General features: G+C 40.2%; 1 protein-coding gene across 1 annotated transcript in view; it reads right to left on the reverse strand.

The window, feature by feature from the left end:
* Positions 1–19,697, reverse strand: part of CENPE (centromere protein E) — a 73,370-nt gene that overhangs the window by 34,324 nt on the left and 19,349 nt on the right. Inside the window, exons 13-27 of the mRNA XM_073340813.2 lie at positions 15,366–15,524; positions 14,556–14,700; positions 13,341–13,432; positions 12,955–13,011; positions 12,705–12,872; positions 11,217–11,291; positions 10,839–10,961; positions 10,293–10,427; positions 9,349–9,526; positions 8,633–8,787; positions 6,243–6,557; positions 4,275–4,586; positions 3,923–4,081; positions 3,234–3,446; positions 260–418 (exon numbers count right to left, since the gene is read on the reverse strand). Of these exons, the coding sequence (XP_073196914.1) occupies positions 260–418; positions 3,234–3,446; positions 3,923–4,081; positions 4,275–4,586; positions 6,243–6,557; positions 8,633–8,787; positions 9,349–9,526; positions 10,293–10,427; positions 10,839–10,961; positions 11,217–11,291; positions 12,705–12,872; positions 12,955–13,011; positions 13,341–13,432; positions 14,556–14,700; positions 15,366–15,524 (2,445 nt within the window). The remainder of the gene's footprint in view (positions 1–259; positions 419–3,233; positions 3,447–3,922; positions 4,082–4,274; positions 4,587–6,242; positions 6,558–8,632; positions 8,788–9,348; positions 9,527–10,292; positions 10,428–10,838; positions 10,962–11,216; positions 11,292–12,704; positions 12,873–12,954; positions 13,012–13,340; positions 13,433–14,555; positions 14,701–15,365; positions 15,525–19,697) is intronic.

Genomic DNA, 19,697 nt, shown 5'->3' on the forward strand with positions numbered 1-19,697 from the left:
TAGTTACATTTATTTACTACAATTCCTACTCAATTTGTAGCTGTGAGGTTAGTTATATTAGGTTTTCACTGCCCTTTACATTTTTCAGAAGTATTTTGTTTTGTTGGACAGCACCCAAAGTACCATGTTGGGAAAAGACATATTTTAGTGAAGTTACAAACTGAAATTAGGATTCCACAGATCATAAATTTGCTATATACAAGTCTGCAGAGAACACAGAAGGCAGTGTTAAACAAATTTTTAATAAGTTACGTCTTACCTTCTGCTTCAGATCATTAATTGTTTTCCCTAGCGTCTCTTGAACTTTGGAGAGTTGAGTTTCCTTCTCGGAAATATTTCCTTTCAACTCCTCAATAGTTTCCTGATGCTGTTTGAGAGAGCTGTAAGCATTTCTCAGTTCTTCCTGCATCTCTGCATTCTTTAAGCATAGGACATGAAAAAAAGATTTGTTGTAAGTGAACATTAAGTGTCTGTTCAAAAAAACCTTACTATCCCAGTGTTCATAAAGATACTTTAAATTCTTTTAATACAGTTTTAAAATTGGACATTTCTTACTATTGTAATTGATTCCTGGATAGCCTCTCTGAACTGGTCCCTCTCACTTTGGAGAGTCTCTCGTGTTTTCAGATCATCTCTTTCCTGTGCTACAGTTTTTGTTTCCTGACAATTTTTGTTTCCTGAAGTTTGAGCGCTCTGAAAACTTTTTTCCAGATTTATTGGTTTTCAATTCCTCTATTTCATGCAGCCTCTTCTGAGTGCCTCTACTCTTCTTTCAAGCCAAGTATTTGTCCCTGCTAAGAAGACTTTTGTTGCAGCTGTTGGTTTTGTTTGATTTTTTTGTTTTATTCAAAAAGAAAAGTCAAAGCAATTCTTTAACAACTCATTTGGAGAGGTCAAAGATTATAATATTTGTATATTGGATGGACTATTTGTCACATTCAATGCCATAAATGAAAGTTAATCAACATTTTGAATCTCTTAAAGATATTAAATCTTTATTGCCACGTATTTTTCTTAATGGAGTCAAGACATTTATTCATAAACCAGGTAAGTTTTTCCTATGACAACTGTTCCATAAAGGAAAAATCTAAAATTACAATGTTTAAAAACAGGTTGGCTGGTCGTGTATTTCTGGCAATACTGTATATACATTTACATCTCCCAGAGATGGATATGATATAGATGGCATCTCATTCACATCCACTTATACTTTACTGTAGAGAAGATGAGTGATAAGAATGGATTTATTGATGAAACAGTTTAGTTTTTTAAGGTCTAGAACAGGGCAAAAAAACCCACTAGTCTTTTGGGATCCAAGAAGTACCCAGAATACAATCTTTTCCCCGTGAGCTGGCTGGGGACCTCCTCTGTTGCTCTCAGTTTCAGAGACCAAACTTTGTGAAGCAATATGTTCTTATGAGTTGGGTCACAAAAGGGATAGAGGAGGTGGGTCGGGAAAGTAGAGGGAGGTGAATTGGATAACATACCCTCCATTACTGTGCTGAGCATCCACTTGTCTGACAATCTTTCCAAACTTTCAAAGAGGGATAGGGGCTTCCCAAAGGGAGAAAAGAGATGTGGTTGGGGTACTATCCTCAACTGAGCAGTCAAAATTATTGCTTCATAGTCAAAAAATGTCTGGTGAGAATTGCCTCCTGAAGATGATGCTGACTTGTGACATCAAGGAGGCCTAGACCGTCTCGTGGCAGCATCCTGTGACCTCTGCTAAAAGGAAGATCTAAAGTAAGCTTGAGGTCCAAACAGTTTCCTCTTTGTTGTTGGGGTGCAGACCCCAATGGATAGAGTCACTTGGGAGCTTTTAAGGTGGGCATGGTATCATCTGTTTTCTGAGATAAGACCCTTCAAAAGGGAAAAACTTCAATTGTATTTTGCCAAGTGCTTTGAAATTGCAGCTCGAGCATTGAAGCTTATGAAGGTGGGTGTACTTCAAAAGCATCCAACAAAACCAATGAACAAGGTGGCTGGAACGTCAGAGAGGTGATTGGAGCTGGCAGTGCTAGCAAAGAACTGAACTGTTCCTACAAATGTTGAGGGCACTGACGGTGCTGCCAGTACCAAACACATTGCAGCTGCCATTGTGGGTGCAACATGGAGAGTCCAGTAAGGTAAGGCACAGAAGATTCGCGGCATTCAGTAAGGCCTATGGAGTCAAAGGCACTAAGATAAGAAGGTGTTCAGACAACATTGCTAGCTGTGCTGACAGCTTCTCAATCGGGGGTGCTGAAGAGGGACCTCATAAAAGGTGAAGACACCAGTCTTAAAACAGCCCCCTGAAGGAGGCAAAGTGTATGGTATTGCCCCAGGTGGAATTGGTGAGTGACTACACCTATGAGAAAGCGTTGATACTCCACCAAAGGACCTGCTGGAAGCCTTCTTATGAAGTGAAGGCTGGGATTCAATTGCCTGTCAGAGTTGGAAGGATGCTTGGAACACTTTGAGGCGGTCATTGAAGAGGACAAAAAGCAGCACTTGTCTCCAGATTTGTGCTTTGAATCCGGAGCAGCTGCAGGGGCACTGCTGAGTTAGTCTTCTCATGATCAGGGTCCAGTTCTGAAGAGGGATGAGTTGCCCACTTCATAAGAGGAACTTTGAGGTAGAAATCCGTCTGTTTTTAAGTTCTGGTAGGGAAGGAGGTACAAATAAAGCCCATCTCCCTCACATGCCCCTCACCTTGACAAATTAAGCAGCTTCTGTGCTTATCTGTGACAAAAGGCCACACGCATAGGCATGCTGCTTAAAGACTTGGGATTTTTTCCACACCAAACCCAGCAGACTACCTAAACTAACTTTGCTAACTTATACCACTGAACTAACTATCCACAAAAAAACAAGATTAATTGAAAGCTGGTGAACCAAAGCCAATAGTTACTGGGAGGACCAACTTCCCCTATGAGCAGTGAGAAAAAACAGAGGGAGGTGGCAGACATGCCCCTTTTATGCCCTTGGCTCAGCACATGAGCAGAGCAGGGGCACCTCCATAATCTAATGGAACTGCTGGCAAAACTCTGACTTGATGGAATTGGGCACATGTACACTTACACTGGAATGTATATGTGCACAATTACTTGGAGAACAGTTAACTCCTTTAGAAGGAGAAAAAGGTCTTGTGTTTTGAATGCTGTTATTACTCTTCAAATAAGAGATTAAATAATATCAAACATTAGCTAAATTTGGAAAATAGTTATTAGGAAATCAGACTTCTCAATAGTTACCGGTGAAGTGCATTCCTCACACTGTTTCTTTTCCACTTGTAGACTCTCCAACTTTTGCTGCAATACAGTCTTTTCTTGGATAAGAGACAGGATTTGTTCTTGTAGCAAAGGAAGTTGATCACTTTCTTCCTGGTGTTTAATATAGCCTTTTTCTTCAAGGAGTTGGTCTCTCTGTAAAGTGACTTGTTTTAGCTCTTCAGTCAGCTGCAAAATCTAAAAAGACAGGGTATCCAAAAGAATACCATTCACTCAAAGACTTAGAGAAAAAATTAAACATGAATGACATTTATTCACTCTGCTATTTAATACCAAGGCAGGAATTTGACCCCAATGAATGATATAAAGACCTGGACCACCTTTCTTTTACACCTCAGTTGCTCAATCACCTTCCACAGCCTTACCTCACAGTTTAGCTAACAGATGTCCTACTACTACTACTACTACATCTTGTTTGAAGACCTCATGATTTGAAGAATATGGGAAGAGCCAGAGGAGCAAATAGTAGAGGTTCAGCTCCTAGAGGGAGCTCCATTCTTGATCCCAGTTACTGACTAGAAGGTTTCAAGAACAATGGTTAAGATGAGGAGATTGTGCAAGATAGGCATTGGCGGCCTATTTTCACATATCTAAAATTTTAAACCAAGTTGTGAATTGACAGTGTTATTTTCAAATTTGATCTGACATCTTACCTTGAGCTCTAGCTCACCAACAGTTTCTCCTAGAGAATCTTCAGCATTTAGAATCTCAGATCTTTTCTCTGAAATATCTTTCTCCAACTCCTCAATAGTCTTCTGGTACTGCTTGAGAGAGCTTTGCGCATTTCTCAGTTCTTCCTGTGCCAGGATGTTCTTTCACACAGAAGGAGAATTATACACATCAAAATGAACTCACGACATATCAGTAACTATTCTGATGGAAGAGGTTTTATTACAGGTTCCTTTTCCTCCACTATTCCTTATCTTTCAATACTATTTCTAGGCATTTCTGTAGCGTTCCGCACTGCTGCACAATTATTCATTTTGATTAACATCAGTTTCTTACCATTGCAATTGTCTCCTGTATATCCTCCTTGAGTTGGTCTGTCTCACTTTGAAGAGTTTCTTGTTTTTGCTTCAGGTCATCTCTTTCCTGGATTAGAATTTTGACCTCTTCTTGACTTTCATGGAGTTTCTGAGCAATTGCCAGTTTCTCCATCCTCTCGGCCTCCATTCTAGATTCATTAGTTTTTGATATCTCTTTCAGTTGCTCCATTTCACTCAACTTCTGCTGAGCTTGACTGAGCTCTTCTTTCACACCAAGAAGTTGTTCCTGCTCAGCAGTCTTTTCTTGCAATTCTTGGATCTTGCTGGAGAGCTTTAATGTAAGGAAGTCCAAGCATATTAAAGGTTATAATGGAGAGTCAAATACTGTGTTCAAACATTCTTCCCCAACCCTGTATGTATTTGCCTTTTAATAAAAAGCATAGCTTTCATTAGCTGACAATTGAGTCCTGTCCATCCTAGTTCCTGGATTACATTCTTGCCCAATCTAAATTAAAAAAAAGTGCATTCCTATACATGACATCATGCATCAATTTCAGTGCCAGAAGTCCACAATTTAGGGCATGGTGTCTGGACATATTAGTCTGCTGAGCTTTTTTTGGCTATATAGAAATTACATCTATACATATCTTTATGCCACTGACCATTCTTTTGGCAAAATTCCCCCTCTTTCTACGATAGCATACTTTTAGTAGTATAATAGGATTATGGATTTTAGCCATGTAGGGCACTAAAGTATGCACTCATTCTCAAGTTTGAGACCTCAGTTTCTATTTTTTTTTTAACTAAATAAAAACCAATTGTGTAGCAGGTAGAGGCCCAATTCTGTGAGGAGCTAAGATGGCTCCACTCTTATCAACTTTAGTGGGAGTCAGGGTGGAGGCAGGGAGGATGGGAGACAACTGCTTAGCATATTGCAAGATGGCCTGTCCACACAATCATGTTAAAGATGAAAATATTTTAAAGGAAAGACTGTGGGAAGGGACGGGAAGAAGAGTATGGTATATGAAAGAGGAAGCAGATGTTTCATCTCTGCCACTCAATCTGTGTGACATCATAGTCCTACTGCACAGTCCTTCCCATAAACTTCAACGGGATATTGACTAACAGACTGCTTTGTAGTGAGGGCTTACAGAGTGTTTAATATGTAGTAAAAAAAAAAAAATAATCCATTCACCATGAAATACTGCCACAGTGCTAAAATCATGGTGTTACTACACATCCATGTGAGCACCCATCCACTGGCATTGGTAAGCTGCACTATTGCACACTTATCTTTTCATGACCTTGTTTAGATGGGCTGGTTTATCAGTCAGGTGGCTCCAATGGCTAATCCTGCTTGGATCAAACCCTTGCAAAATTGTTTGTATTAAGAGGTGAGGAGTTTAATAAAGTAATAGGCTGTAGCAGTAAAGCTTTACTAAGTTCATTTTCTGCCTCTTATGCTATGCACAAATCCAAATGTGAGGGAGAGGAAAGGCAAAAAGTTTTACCCTATTCCCCAGATATCTGAAGAACTTGTTTGGGGAAGGAAGAAAGAGGTATACAAGCCTGGTGATCTATTTACAAAACAAAAACAAACCCAAACAACTGTATAGAGTGTTTAGGAGACAAATCCAAGTTGTTGTTAGGTAAACAAAAGAAAAAACTCCATATTTCAAACCAAAACATCTTGTCTATTGATCACAATATACTCTATGGTAGGCCTTCAGCTAGTAAGAAAATACTTTCCAGATTATTACATCTATTTTATCCAATTTTAGTGTTCAAAAATAGCCACAGTACCAGCAGGTCAGGTGCAGTAAAGGCCTTTGTGAAATACCCAATTATTATAGAATCTTCTGTCACAGATTGTGGAAGCTATTACAGATATATTTGTGCAACTTCAGTTTAAGAGTTTCTCAAGGAGGACTTTACTATGAGTGAGTTGTTCAGTGACTATTCCATAGAAAAGGTGGAAGGCACTAACCTCTAGTCTCACATTGTCCACAATAGTTTTAAGCTTTTGGGCTTCGTCAGATAGATGTTCTACTTGGTGTTTCAGTTGCTCACTTTCTCCAGATGCAGCCAACAATTTTTGCTCAAGTTCTTCATGGTGGCCTTTGAGCTCTAGGTACTCCTGATCAGCCTTTACATACTTCAGTTGGGTACTGGCTAGGTCTTCTTTTGATATTCTGATTTCGTCAGTCATGCCTTGAAGTCTAGCCTCCTTATCAGCCACTTCAGAGAGCAGCTTCTCTCTTTCTGATGCTAATAAACACAACTCCTCTGATTTCTCAAATATCTGCCAAGGGAACCGGAATATTAGTGCATGTGCTACAGTAGCTACATCCCCATATGCAAAGGCAAGAAATGAAAATAGGCGGATGAAAGCTGGATTAGATCCGTAAGTGGTTAGGAGACTACGTTTTACCCAGGCAACAGCCAAAACTAAAAACAAAACAAACAAACAAAAAAAACCACAAAAAACTGAGTGAGAACAAATACAAGAATGGGGTCTAAAACCTGCTGCTTTCAACTCCCTTCTCTAACCCCCTATAAATTCCTTGGGCTGCCCCCAGATATATATTTTAAATATCTTTAAGACATGTCTCTCTTAGGGTACGTCTATACTACCCACCAGATCGGCAGGCAGCGATCAATCCAGCAGGGGGTTGATTTATCACATGTATTCTAGACCCGATAAATCAACCCGAGCGCTCTCCCGTCAGCTCCTGTACTCCAGCACCACGAGAGACGCAGGCAGAGTTGATGGGGGAGCGGCCACAGTCAACTCACCGCAGTGAAGACACCGCAGTGAGTAGGTCTAAGTACGTTGACTTCAACTACGTTATTCACATAGCTGAAGTTGCGAAACCTAGATCGATCCCCCCCCACAGTGTAGACCAGGCCTCAGAAATTTAGGCTGATATTCTTAATTAGAGTCTCCTCTATAAATATTCTGTTAAAGAGATATGCATACGACAGATTTTATAGGTACAAAAGCCTATTGTTATTCTCTAATTTGGAGGACTTTTTGGTAATCACTGTGCTATTAAAGTTTGAAGACTTTTTGGGGTGGGTGTTTGTGATCAGGATTCTACGGAGGAAATGTGCCTTGGATATTTTTAAGTCCATATTTTGGCATGTAATTTTAGTAAGTGTTTGAAGATAAAGAAGTCCTTAGAAAAGCCATGTAAAAATAAATTCCTTGAGCTATATTTAAGGGAAGGTTAAGCAATTGAAACCTGCCCCGAGACTTTGCTTTAACTTCAAAAATTAAATATTTCATTCTTATCTAAGACATTGGAATCCTGTTCAGGGCCATGAATGGCATGTCTAAGTTTAGGGTACTAAGCCAAAGCTCCAAATCCCACCTCAACCCTGACCTGGCGTGGTCACCTCTAAGTCGGATTGGGCAGTCCAATGGTTTTATGGATTACTTACAAGTCACTAAAATGTGTTTTAGAACTTGGAAAAAACTGGATGACTTCACATTTAAGTTTTGAAATATAAATATTAAATAATTTTTTATAAAAACAACCAAACGTTATCTATTTGGTTGATTTACCTTTGTTCTAATCAAGGTTTGGGCAATTTTTGACAGTATGACTGGATATCCAGTAACCTTCCATCAATGTACCAAGCCTCTAAAATTCAGTGTAAAATAGTAAGAGAACATCTGAAAAAAGTAAGGCTTGTCTTAAGCTCAAGAGCCTCCCTAGAAAGTTTCAAATAGTTATCACCAATGTATATATTAAGGCAGTCAGCACATCCCTAATATTTTTAAAATATATGCAGATCATTTAAGTAGCAGCATGCATGCACAGATGACTTGTTACTTTTTTAAAAGAAATATACATGGGAAGGGGTGAGTGTATGGGTATAGAGTGTCACACTTCATAGCTTCCATAGGAGGAGATCGTTGCACACCACAGAGCCTCCTTGCATCCCTCAGTTCCACCCCACAAGCCTGTGTGTTGCTTTCTATCCCCCTCCATTTCAGGAACATCTTGTAACTCCCCCACATCTCTTCCTTCCAGGGGTTCTGTTTCCCCCCTATTCTCCGTTCTTCCCGTACCCAGGGTCCCCCCAATGCCAGCAGGTCTGTGCACACTTATTTCCACTTCTCCCCATTCCCCCACTCCTCACAATGGGCTCTATATGTCCCCTCCTTCCCCAAAGCTCCCCTCCTGCAGGGGGGTCTGTATGCCCCAGTTGTCCCCCATTCTCCCTTCATGTCATGGACTATATGCATGCACCCATTCCCCCACCCCTTTTTTCTGTCTGGGAGATTACATACAGACAGATATTGTCGAATTAGTGTACGGCCTTCATAATCTCAGCATATTATTAGAGCAAGAGGTTTTGAATTTTTACCTGTTTCTGTAGCATCTCAACTTTATCAGGTAGAGATCTGAATTCTGATGATGTATCTACTTCCTTTCGTAAAACTGTGTTCTCTTCTAACACTTTATCCAATTCATTTTTTAAATCAGCTATCTTTCTTTCCAATTCCACAAGAGACAACAAATCTAGAGTTTGAAAGATTTACAGTAATAAAAAGCTCCAAAGATCCACTTTGATTGTTTAATAGGTAGAAGATGCACACATTGGTTGAGAGAACATTACCAGGTTTTAAACAGATTTACTTTTTGGACTGATTAAAATGAGACCTGTTGATAATGAAGGAGGAAGTCAAGCTGCCAATTAGTTATTTTATCACTACCTGTTTGGATCAATCCCAGATTATTGTAAAACAGCTTCTCCCAAATATAAAAAAACGTTAACTTCACTGTTTATTGCAGTATGTAACACAAAAATCCCATCATGAAGTGAGTGGGAAAAGCTGAACATAAGAATGTTTTAAGCAGTTGATGTGTATCAGAAAAAACAGTGGTCCCAAGCTGGTGAACAATGAAGCTTCTAAATGCTTGAATGAAGTAAAGCTCAATAGCTCTTGCTCTATACCTTCCCCTCCCCTCTCAAAAACCCCCAAACTATTAACGTACACTTTTATAGGTTACTATGTCAAAACAATATGAAAGGGGGAGATCTACAAAGTCATTCAGAACATCTTTTTTTTGTAACGGTACCTTTTGGAACTTTACCCTCCAAGAGCAAGGTTAGCTTTGTGTTTTCTTGAAAAGCAGATTGTAGCTCTTTCTGTAAGTCAACTTGCATTTTTTTGTAGCTCACTTTTCCTGCTTCTAATTGACATTGATACAATTGAACATCCTTTTCCATTTGCTTGTAACCATTTAAGAGCTCATTCTGTAGGAAAAAAGAGTAAGATTATTCTAGTCACAGAAGTACTGTGACAAATTAAACTAAGAATTTAGTAGTAAGCAAAGCTCCTTTCGTCGTTGCAATCTCTCAGAATTGTCCCAGTATTATCCTCCCCACATATCTAGCTGGTCATTAAAGTCTTGTTGCTTCTTCATCAACTCTTAACAAATATCAGGTCTTTCTTTATGTTCTAGCTACTAATGCTTGCCTTCCATTTGGATTACCGTAGCCTCCTCTCCAGCTTGATACCTGTATCAATCCCCTCGACTTTGTCTGAAGCATTCTGAGCAAACTGATCTTTCAGGCCCAGACCACCTCAATCCCCTTTAAAGTCACTCCATTTGTCTATCCTGCCCCTTACAGTATCTTGTCCCTATCCTCACTTTCAAATCTCACACCTCTGACTTCACCTTCTTATTATTCCTCCCCTTTGCTCCACCACCAACGCCAGCCTATATCTCCCATTCTGTTCTTTTGCTTTCTTTCATCCTCTCCCAAGCACGGAGCACCCATCCAGCCGCAGTGTGCCAGGCCTCTACCCTCCATAGTCAAATCCTTCCTGAAATCTTACTATCCAGCAGCCCCATGATTATAAAACACAAGTACAAGGGAGATTAAGTAGTAACTTCCCCTGAGTCTTATCTTTCCAGATTTGTTCCTTGACTAGTCTCTCTGGAACAAGGAGAGCCTCTATAACAGTTTCTTATATGCCAGAAGCATATCACTTATGCTGAGATAATAAGTTACTTGCCATTTTCTCTTTTAGCTCTAGATTTTCACTCCTGAGAAATGCAGATTCTTTCTTAGCATCCAGGGCTACAGTTTCAGTATCAACAAGAGACTTGCTCATTTGTTGAATTTCATCAAGTAGTTTATCAGAATCTCCCTGTAAGAATGAGACAGATATTAAACACAAATAATCAGAAATTATGATAAAGCAACTATGATCTTGTTAGCTATTTGGCTATGTGGGAATCCTATCATACTGGTTTTAAGAGTCCTGGAGAGTTTGTTGTGTTTAAGTGCCACAATAGCGGGAAATTTTTCCTGCAAAAAAATAGAACACATAGCAGTTTATCTAGTAATCGTCCTTAAATACATTTACTGATATATGCGGTATGAACCGTATTTGCCCAGCAAAAATTCAGATGTGTTGACTAGTAATAAGTTGTCAGCATAATAATCAGCTCTTATATTGTAGTTTTTCTAAGCTTTTGTCTTTTCCCTCTGGAAGGAGTTCAGGCTCTCCTATTATAACCGAATTAGCTCTAAAAATCAGAGGAGAACTCAAGTTTACCATTGAAAAAGACACATCTTTCTTCCCCGTGCCTGCCTTCTGTAGTTCTTCCACATATTTCTGCAAATCCTTTACTTGATTTTCTTTTTCTTTAAGCTGTTCCAATTTTGATTTTAGTTCAGTCTGAGAAAAAGAATTAGAGAAAAGCAGCATAAGTAGGTGAACAATTTAAGTATACAATTTGGTTTTACAGGTAACCTCACTAACAAAAAACAATTATAAACACTTACACATACACATAAGTAAAACTGACCAGAGCCCAATTATTTTATCTATTAAAAAAGTTAGAAGGTTAAGATCTGATATATACAAAATTATGTATTTCATTCTATACAGTCATCCAGTTTTGTTACACAGAAGACCATCAGCCAAGCTCACCTCCAGATCTTCATTGTATACTTCAGCATTTTTAACTATATTCTGTAAGTTGGTAATTTCATGTATTAGTTGTATCTGTGGAGCAATTGAAGCAAAATTGCAGAGCATATTAGAAAGCACCCATCCATTAATTTTAGTTGCCATCACCATGAAAATAAGCAAGATCTACCTTAAATTTTCCCCAGGGTTTGGCAAGACAATATGTTGTTGTTTACTATGGTTAAGAAACAAGTTATTACATCCGCTTTAAGGCAGGAAGAAAAGTTGCATAAAGTCACAGCCCTTTACTTTAGCTTCCCAAAAGTTTAACAAGGATTTCAGCATACCTCAACCTGCCATAGCCCAAACACAGGATGCAATGTGATGCAAAATAAGCGATTCATGCAGGAAAAACTTAAAAAGTGAAATTCAATCCTTAAGATTAAGTAATTTTTTTTTATAAGATCAGTTGCTATTGAGTTTGGGTTCCCAAGACTGCAGGGAAAGTTTTAGATATGAGACTGTCTCCTCAAAAAACTTATCATTACAGCATTGGTTCACACTTTTAGTAAAAGCTAATTCAGCAACTTTTAGAGAAAATGCAGTTTTTATAGCAACCAGTTTATTGTCAATGAGCAGCTCATTCTTCACTCCCTCCTCCCAACCACAAATTGTTCACCTCAATAAATAAAATCCTCAGAGCATGTTTTACAACTGTCAAAAGATGCTTTTATTAGCAGTCAGCTGGCAAGAATCAAGCAAGATTTATTTTTGACCTTTAGCATAAGTGATTTTATATTTTCATACTTGCCGTGAATTGGAAGCCAGCTCCTTCTATACAATTTATATTATTTACAATTCTATATAATTTCCCAGTACATTGAAGTATTTTTCTTAGGTTTCTTTGCTGACATAGTATCATGCAGCAAAAGCAAGCATTTCAATTTCCCACAGATATTACTGCTGAGTCTCACAGTGACATTTAATTCATAAAACAAGACTTGAATAGTTATATGTCAGACCTATAAAAGTAGTGCATTTAGAAATGCACTAAAGCAAGATCTTCTGTTTAAGATGTTTGAGTTAAATATTTAACTTTATTAAATCATCAACGTTTAGAAAGCAGTTTACTAACTTTAATGACAACAGCACTCTTGACAAAATCCAAAATAATGTGAAGTGCAGATTAGTAAATTCAATTTTTACTGTGGACATTATCCAAGTTACGTATTTAGTTGAAATTCAGTTAAGGAGTGCAACCCTGAACTTGCCTGCATATTGAGGTCAGAAAACTGAAGCAAATTTTTCCTCCATGACCTAGCGTCCAAATTCCACAATCCCTAAACTAGTCTGGACATACTTTGTAAGATCCTTGGTAGTCAATATGACTTTCTAAAAACATGCCTGTTATTTGGAATAAGGTCTTATATTACACACTTCTCTGAAAAATGAGGTGAAGTCTGTTTTCCGAAGTCTTATCAGGCTGTAACTTTCATGTTAACATCTTACCTCATAGTCTTTTTGGGTTTGTTTTTCCAGTTCCTCAAATTCATCTGTTTCTATCTTTTCCTTCAGTTTCTCCTTCAATTCACTTATCTCCAATTTCAGCTGTTCGTTTTCTAATACTAGGTTGTCAAAGTTAGCTTGCAGGACATCCACCTCATTTCTAGCAATATCCTTAAAAAGGAAGAATGATGTGTTATAACAGGGCTTACTTGCATTTTAAGCTAATTTCTATTAGGACACTGAGCTGACCTACCTTTTCTAGTGCTAGTGTTTCACAGAGTTGGACAGAATCTGCAAAGTCTTTTTGACTCTAGAAAAAGAAATGCTTTCTGTTAGCCATTTTACAAGATCCAGTGACTTTGTTTAAAAAAATTAGTACTGTATGGGTAGCCAGAGTTGAAATAAATAAAATAAACCCTCAAATTCAGATGTATTTATTTTTAACAACCACACTCTGAAGGCTGCTAAGATGAAGAGAACACCATTGGTTAGTATAATGTTTAGAGATATAGGAAGCATAATTGATCTCACACAAGAGGTCAGCCTGGCCAGAGCAGATTGCAGAATGAAAAAATTATAAAAAACAAATTCCCTCAGTTGTGTATGATCTTGTATTAAATTATCAATCTTGAAAGTTACCCAGTTCATATTCGCTCCAGAATTCCATTCGCTTTCTGAGATTGCATCAGGGGTAGGCAGATAATCATATTCAGAATACTCTGAAAACATAGCTTGGGGAAAAAAAAAAAAACAAGAAAAAAGATAGGTGCATTTAAAAACAAAACAAGACACAGCAACTTGTCCATGATGGTAAAATTTGTTTTCTCACAAAAAGGTTTCCATCAGTCCATAACCAACTACTGGGTAGCCATATCTGCAAATACTGCTAACTGGAAAGAAATTTTCGCTCCTATGTGATCCTTCTATAAATGGCCTGGAACTATGCCACACAGTTCAGTCTTCAATACCCAACATCCTGTAAGCTAACAAATATTAACATAAGGAGAGAGAATTCATTGGATTTTCCTGTTATGAAGTGACAAGAATTACAGGTAAGGAAAAATATTGCCTTTAGAGGAAACCCAAGGGGGAAAAGAATTATGTAATTTTAAAATGGTGTGCTCATCCTAGAAAGGGATTTTGGGGGGAGTGGAGAAGCAGGAGGGAACAAGTTCCATTGAACAACAACTCTGTCCAAGTATTCTTATCCCCAGCTCAGGCCTTCTGGAAGAAAGGGGTGAACCTCTGCCCTTCTAATGAGGCTTGTGGGGTTTTGACCACTGTGGTTCTGTTGATTTTGACAATGGCTTCACCCATTCTCGCTGACAGATTTAGATTTTTTAAAAAAAACTCAGCAATTTTGATAGGGACCCTTTGTTGTAAAGAATGATTTGTCAGTATGTGAAATATATAGCTAATCTTCAAATGGACCATTTTGGGGTGACTTTTCTTGGCGAGACACCATGGGTCTAGGTTTTTACCCTTTTTCTGAAATAGGTAGCAACTGAAAATCTGAGACAGGGCTAAGGAATTTCCTTGAGCCAAGTATGGGAACATCACTGGATACTTTTACCATTTATTTGCCCCACTGGAGTGCTGTTTTTACCCCTTTGTCAGGAAACCTAGAAGCAAGTTTTCTAGTTCGCTATTATTCACGTGCAGTATCTCTATTTTAACTCATTCGCATTGTATCATCCAGTACAGCTGCTATGCTAAGAGTAAATTCTTTTACTCCATGTTCCATTTATATTGGAGAGATCTCTCCCCATCTCAAGGTCTTCATTTGGATAACCAGTGGGCACCTTCTAAATCAAGTTTCCTTGTTAGTGTCTTCTCCCCCAAACATGTACTCACAATCCTCCATCTCTGGAAGCTTCTCTGCCAATGTTTTCATTTTTTTGGCATCAGTTGGCTTTAGCTTTTCAAAATTTGCAAAATAGCTGATGTCCCCTTGATTTATTTTCCCAGGGGCCCAAGTAACTCTTCTTTTTCTTTTGGCCTTAAAAGGGGGAGAGGACACAAATGAAGTCATGTTAGAATAACAGTCAAGTGAAGCATTAATAATAAAGGTTACTTTCCTTCATTTTACACCTCGTTGTTCCCATAACAGTATAAGCAGATAACTAGAGGGGATGGTTTTGTCTGTATTGCAGTTTTTCCAAAATTGAGGTTCAGCTGAACAGTTTGTTTTCCACAAAACTTCTTCTGCTTTAAGTTTTGCACCAGATATCAAGGAACTTTACAGACAATGGACTGAACCTCACAACAACCCTGTTACTTAAAAAATTATCCTCATTTTAGACTAGGTAACTTAGGAAGAGAGATTGTGTAATTCACCCAGATTCGAATAAATTCTTATGACAGAGGCCACCAAGCTAAGACTAGAACTCAACTCTTCTGAATCCCAGTCCTACGCTTTACTCCCTGGGCCATCTTCTGCATCTTATTATAGCTGGTTTACTGCAAGGCCAGCTAAATAGCCTATCACTGTAGTGAAGTGTCAACCAAAAGTCTAAAAATTAGTCATTTCATAAGCTTTACAGAAAAGGCCACTTTTCATAATATTTCACAGATCTAAGGAAAAACGCACAAAACACCTTCTCCAGTTATAGGTTAAGATTTTCCAGGTGTCCTGTGTGACCCTGAATAGTAACTCAGTCTTACTTTAAGATCTTTCTGGGATGTAAACGAGGAGGAGGTGACAAGCATTTCAGTTAGATTGAGTATTCTATTTTCTTGTATTTTCTGAAGAGAGTTTTTTTCTTCTAACAGCTGGGCTAGTTGGTCTTTCTCCATCGCGTGGAGATGAGTCTTTGAAGACACCTACCATTAAAAAAAAAAAGAAAGAGTGCTAGCTTTGTTTCTTCCTTCAAGTAACAACTATTTTATATAGACACATAACATTAGCCTGTAAGGCCCCTCCCCACCTTTTTAAAAAACTTTAACTTGGAGCAGCTTTCCATATACTTTGTCAGTTTTCCTGATGGAATAATCTAGCCTTTAGTTTACTTTTAAAAATCTAATATTTATGAGAGTTGAACAGGGAAACCCAGTGTTTCCTAGCAAAGAAGAGAAGGTTACTCACTTTGTGCAGTAACTGAGGTTCTTTGAGATGTGTGTCCCTGTGGGTGCTTCACTTTAGGTGTTGATGCATCCCAGCAACAATCAGAGATTTATGGTAGCAGTGTCTACTGTGCAGGCATGACCTGCACAGTAGGCATCTTCTGGTCCTGTTGGTGCCATGTCTAGTGTGCGCATGATCCGAGCCCTCCAGTTCCTTCTCTACCACAGAGTCCCAACTGCAAATTCCAAAGTAGAGGGGAGGAGGGCGGGTAGTGGAGCACCCACAAAGACACACATCTTGAAGAACTTCAGTTACCGCACAAGGTGAGTAACCTTCTTCTCTTCTTCAAATGATGTCCCTGTGAGTGCTCCACTTTAGGTGACTGTAGAGCAGTGCACCATAGAAGGCAGAAGGGACTTTGGGTTCGTTTGAGTCATTGAGGTGAGTACGGTTAGGCCCACTATGGCATCAGCCCTGGAGTCATGAGTGATTGCATAGTGCTCAGTAAATGTGTGGATGGAAGCCCAAGTGGCAACTTACAAATCTCTAGTATTGGAACATTATGTAGGAACGCTATTGAGGTTGAAATGGATAGTAGAATGTGCTCTGATGTGCACAAGAGGGTCTGTGTTCCGAATATGATGGAAATTCGGAGGCATGTGGAGATCCATTTAGACAATCTGAGTGGATATTGCGTCTCCTTTCGAGTGCTCGGTAGCAGTGTCCAACTTGTTCTGAGCAGGCTAGTTCATCATGATGGAACCATGTACGAGCTACACTTGCAGGTGGAGTATCTCTGGATTTGGGTGAAGAGTGCGACCGTTATACTGAGACAGCAGTTCCGGACAACTAGGGAGAGCTCGAGGGGCACATATCGCCATGTGCATCGGGTAAGGGTACCGTGCTTGTCTGGGCCACGTCGGAGCTATGGAGGATAACCTTGGCCATGTCTGTCTGTATCTTGTGTATCACACGTGATATCAGTGGAATCGGTGGGAATGCATACATTAGTTGTGCATCCCATTTGATGAGAAAGGTGTCCCCCAGTGATTGGGGTCCTGTCCTGCTTTCAAGCAGAACATTGCACATTTGCGGTTCATTGTGGATGCAAACAAGTTGATGAGTGGAATGCCCCACCAGCAGAAAATGGATCTCAAAACTCCCCCATTCATCTCCCATTCGTTGTCTTGGGAGAAGTACATGCTGAGTGTGTCCGCCGTTGCATTCTGACAGCCAGGCATGTAGGAGGCTGAAATGTTTATGTTGTGTTGTATGCATCAGTTCCTTAGCTTTGGTGCATAACGAGTATCAACAAGCACCTCCTTGGCGGTTGATGTAAACATGCATGAAACGACGTCTGTCATAATGTGTTCTTTATATGAGGTAGGATATGCCTGCAGACATTGCAGACTGCATACAGCTCTGGTAGATTGATGTGTAAATGAGTGTCTGCAGGAGACGGTTTACCTTGAACTGTGTGTTGATGCATATGGGTGCCCCATCCTATCAGCGAGGCATTTGCAGTGATCACAATTGATGGAGGTTCCTGTTGGAACAGGATGCCCATACAAACATTTTCTGGTCTTGTCCACCAGTGTAAAGAGTCAAGGACACTGGGTGGTACTGTAAACTGTTTGTGCAGGCTGTGCTTGCTGGGTACGTATATCGTTCTTAACCAGCCCCGTAGGCACACATATGTAGTCTTGCGTGTCGCTCCATGAACGTTGTGGCTGCCACGTGTCCCAGCAGTTGCAGGACAGTATGAGAAGGTATTTGAGGGCTGACTCATACCTCTGAGATAATGTATGTCAGAGTTGTGAATCTGGTCAGGGGCAGGGATGCCTTGGCTTCTATGGCATCAAGATGTGCCCCAATGAAGTCCAGTTGTTGGACTGGGATTATAATGGATTTTCATTCATTTATCTGTAAACCTAGATCCCTGAATAGTGTGATAGTGGTTTGGACTGTGTCCGTTGTTTATTTTTGAGTCGGTCCTTTGAGAAGGCAATCATCCAGGTAAGGGAAGATCACTATTTCCTGTTTGTGTAAATATGCCGCAACTACCAATAAGGTTTTGGAGAAAACTCTTGGAGCAGTAGATAAGCCAAATGATAGTACTGTACTGGAAGTGTTCATGTCCTACTGTGAATCACAGATATTTTCCGTGAGCAAGATGAATGGTGGTATGGAAATAAGAATAGTTGAGGTCAAGGGCTGAAAACCAGTCCCCCTGTTGCAGCACTAGAAGTATTGTGCCAAGTGTGACCACTTTGAACTTTTGGAAGCGTATGAACTTGTTGAGCTTCCTGAGGTCCAAGATAGATCTCCCTCCCGCATTCTTCTTCTGGGTCAAGAAATAATGGAAGTAAAATCCCTTCCCCTTGTATTGTGAAGGCACTCATTCCTGGGCACCTCTTTGTAGAAGATGATCAACTTCTTGTTGTAACAGGTACCGTGAGAAGGGTCCCTGAAGAGGGATGGGGGGGAGGGTAGGTGGTCGGGATGGTATACCCCGAACGGATTATTTATAAAACCCATTGGCCCAATGTTACTGAGGCCCAGATTGACAGAATGGGCAAAGGTGATGACCAAAACATGGGAACAGAGCGGGCATAGGCACTGCTTGGTGAGGGAGGTTGTTCAAACCCTCGACCAAATCTTCAAAATTGTGGTTTTGGAGGAGCCGATTGGGAAGTTGGCACTTGGGATTTAGGTGCTCTCTGACGCCGTGAGTGTTGCCGTTGATTATCGTCAGGCCGTTGTTGCTGTAGATTGTTGGAGTCTCTGATAAGGTTGCTACCTTCTTCTCTTTGAAGCTGGGGTATAAATCCCCAGAGTGGCCCGAGAGTCCTTCACTGAGTGGAGCACCTTAACAGTTTTATTCGAGAACAACTTTTTTCAATCAAAAGGTAGGTCTGCTACTTTTGTTTGTAGTTCTCTAGGGATGCCTGAGGCCTGCAATCAGGATGTCCGGCACATCACTAAGGCTGTGGCTCTAGCTGCCATGTCTGCGATGTCTAGGGACACTTGGAGGGCTGTTTTGGCTATGAGTTAGTTGACCCTCATTTACAATGGCCTGAAATGTGACTGTTTCTCCTTGGGGAGCTCTGCTGTGAACGAGCTACATTTCCCATAGTTATCAATCTTATTTTGCCAACAAGGCGGAATAGTTGGCGACTCTAAATTGTAACGAGCCTGTAGAATAAACTTTGTGCCCAAACAGGTCGAGCCTGTGGTGTCAATCTAAACTGGGTTGGCTTGCCGCATTGGTTAGTGGCATCGACTACCAACAAATTGGGAGGTAGATGGGCAAAGAGGAAGTCTCCACCTTTTGCGGGGACATAATACTTTTTATCTAACCTTCTGCATGTTGGCGGAATTGAGGCCAGTGTCTGCCAGACTGTCTCTGCTGATTCCAAATTGGCATCATTGATGGGGAGAGCAATCTTGGAGGCAGATGATGGTTGTAATATTTGTACCAGCTTGTGCTGGTTCATCTGCACTTCTTCCAAAAGGGATGTCCTGGCTTTGGGCAACCCATTTAAACAGTTCCTGGAACTGTTTGAAATCGCCTCCTGAAGTAGGCAGCGGTGGCATAATCGCCTCACCTGGGGAGGAGGAAGAATTGTGCAGGAGATGTAGTCTCCTGGTCTGTGCCCGTTTCTGTGTCATCCCCAACTTCCTGAGCTGCTGTGGGGTAGGAGATGCTGGGTTGGACAGTAGTTCAGCTCTATGAGCCGTGGGGAAGGCCATTGGCAGGTACATGCACAGCGGTGTGCACCATAGTTGAGCCATCTGTTTGTAATAGTATCTCAGCCGCATATGGCTCCAAGGTGGTTGGCATTCTTTCGCTGAGGAATGGTGCGGTGAGAAAGTGCCTTGTTCCTGCATCTCATCATCATCTTCACTAGATGAGTGCCGTTTCATGAGAG

Source organism: Lepidochelys kempii, chromosome 4, assembly GCF_965140285.1.
Source record: "Lepidochelys kempii isolate rLepKem1 chromosome 4, rLepKem1.hap1, whole genome shotgun sequence".
NCBI classification, from domain to species: Eukaryota; Metazoa; Chordata; order Testudines; family Cheloniidae; genus Lepidochelys; species Lepidochelys kempii.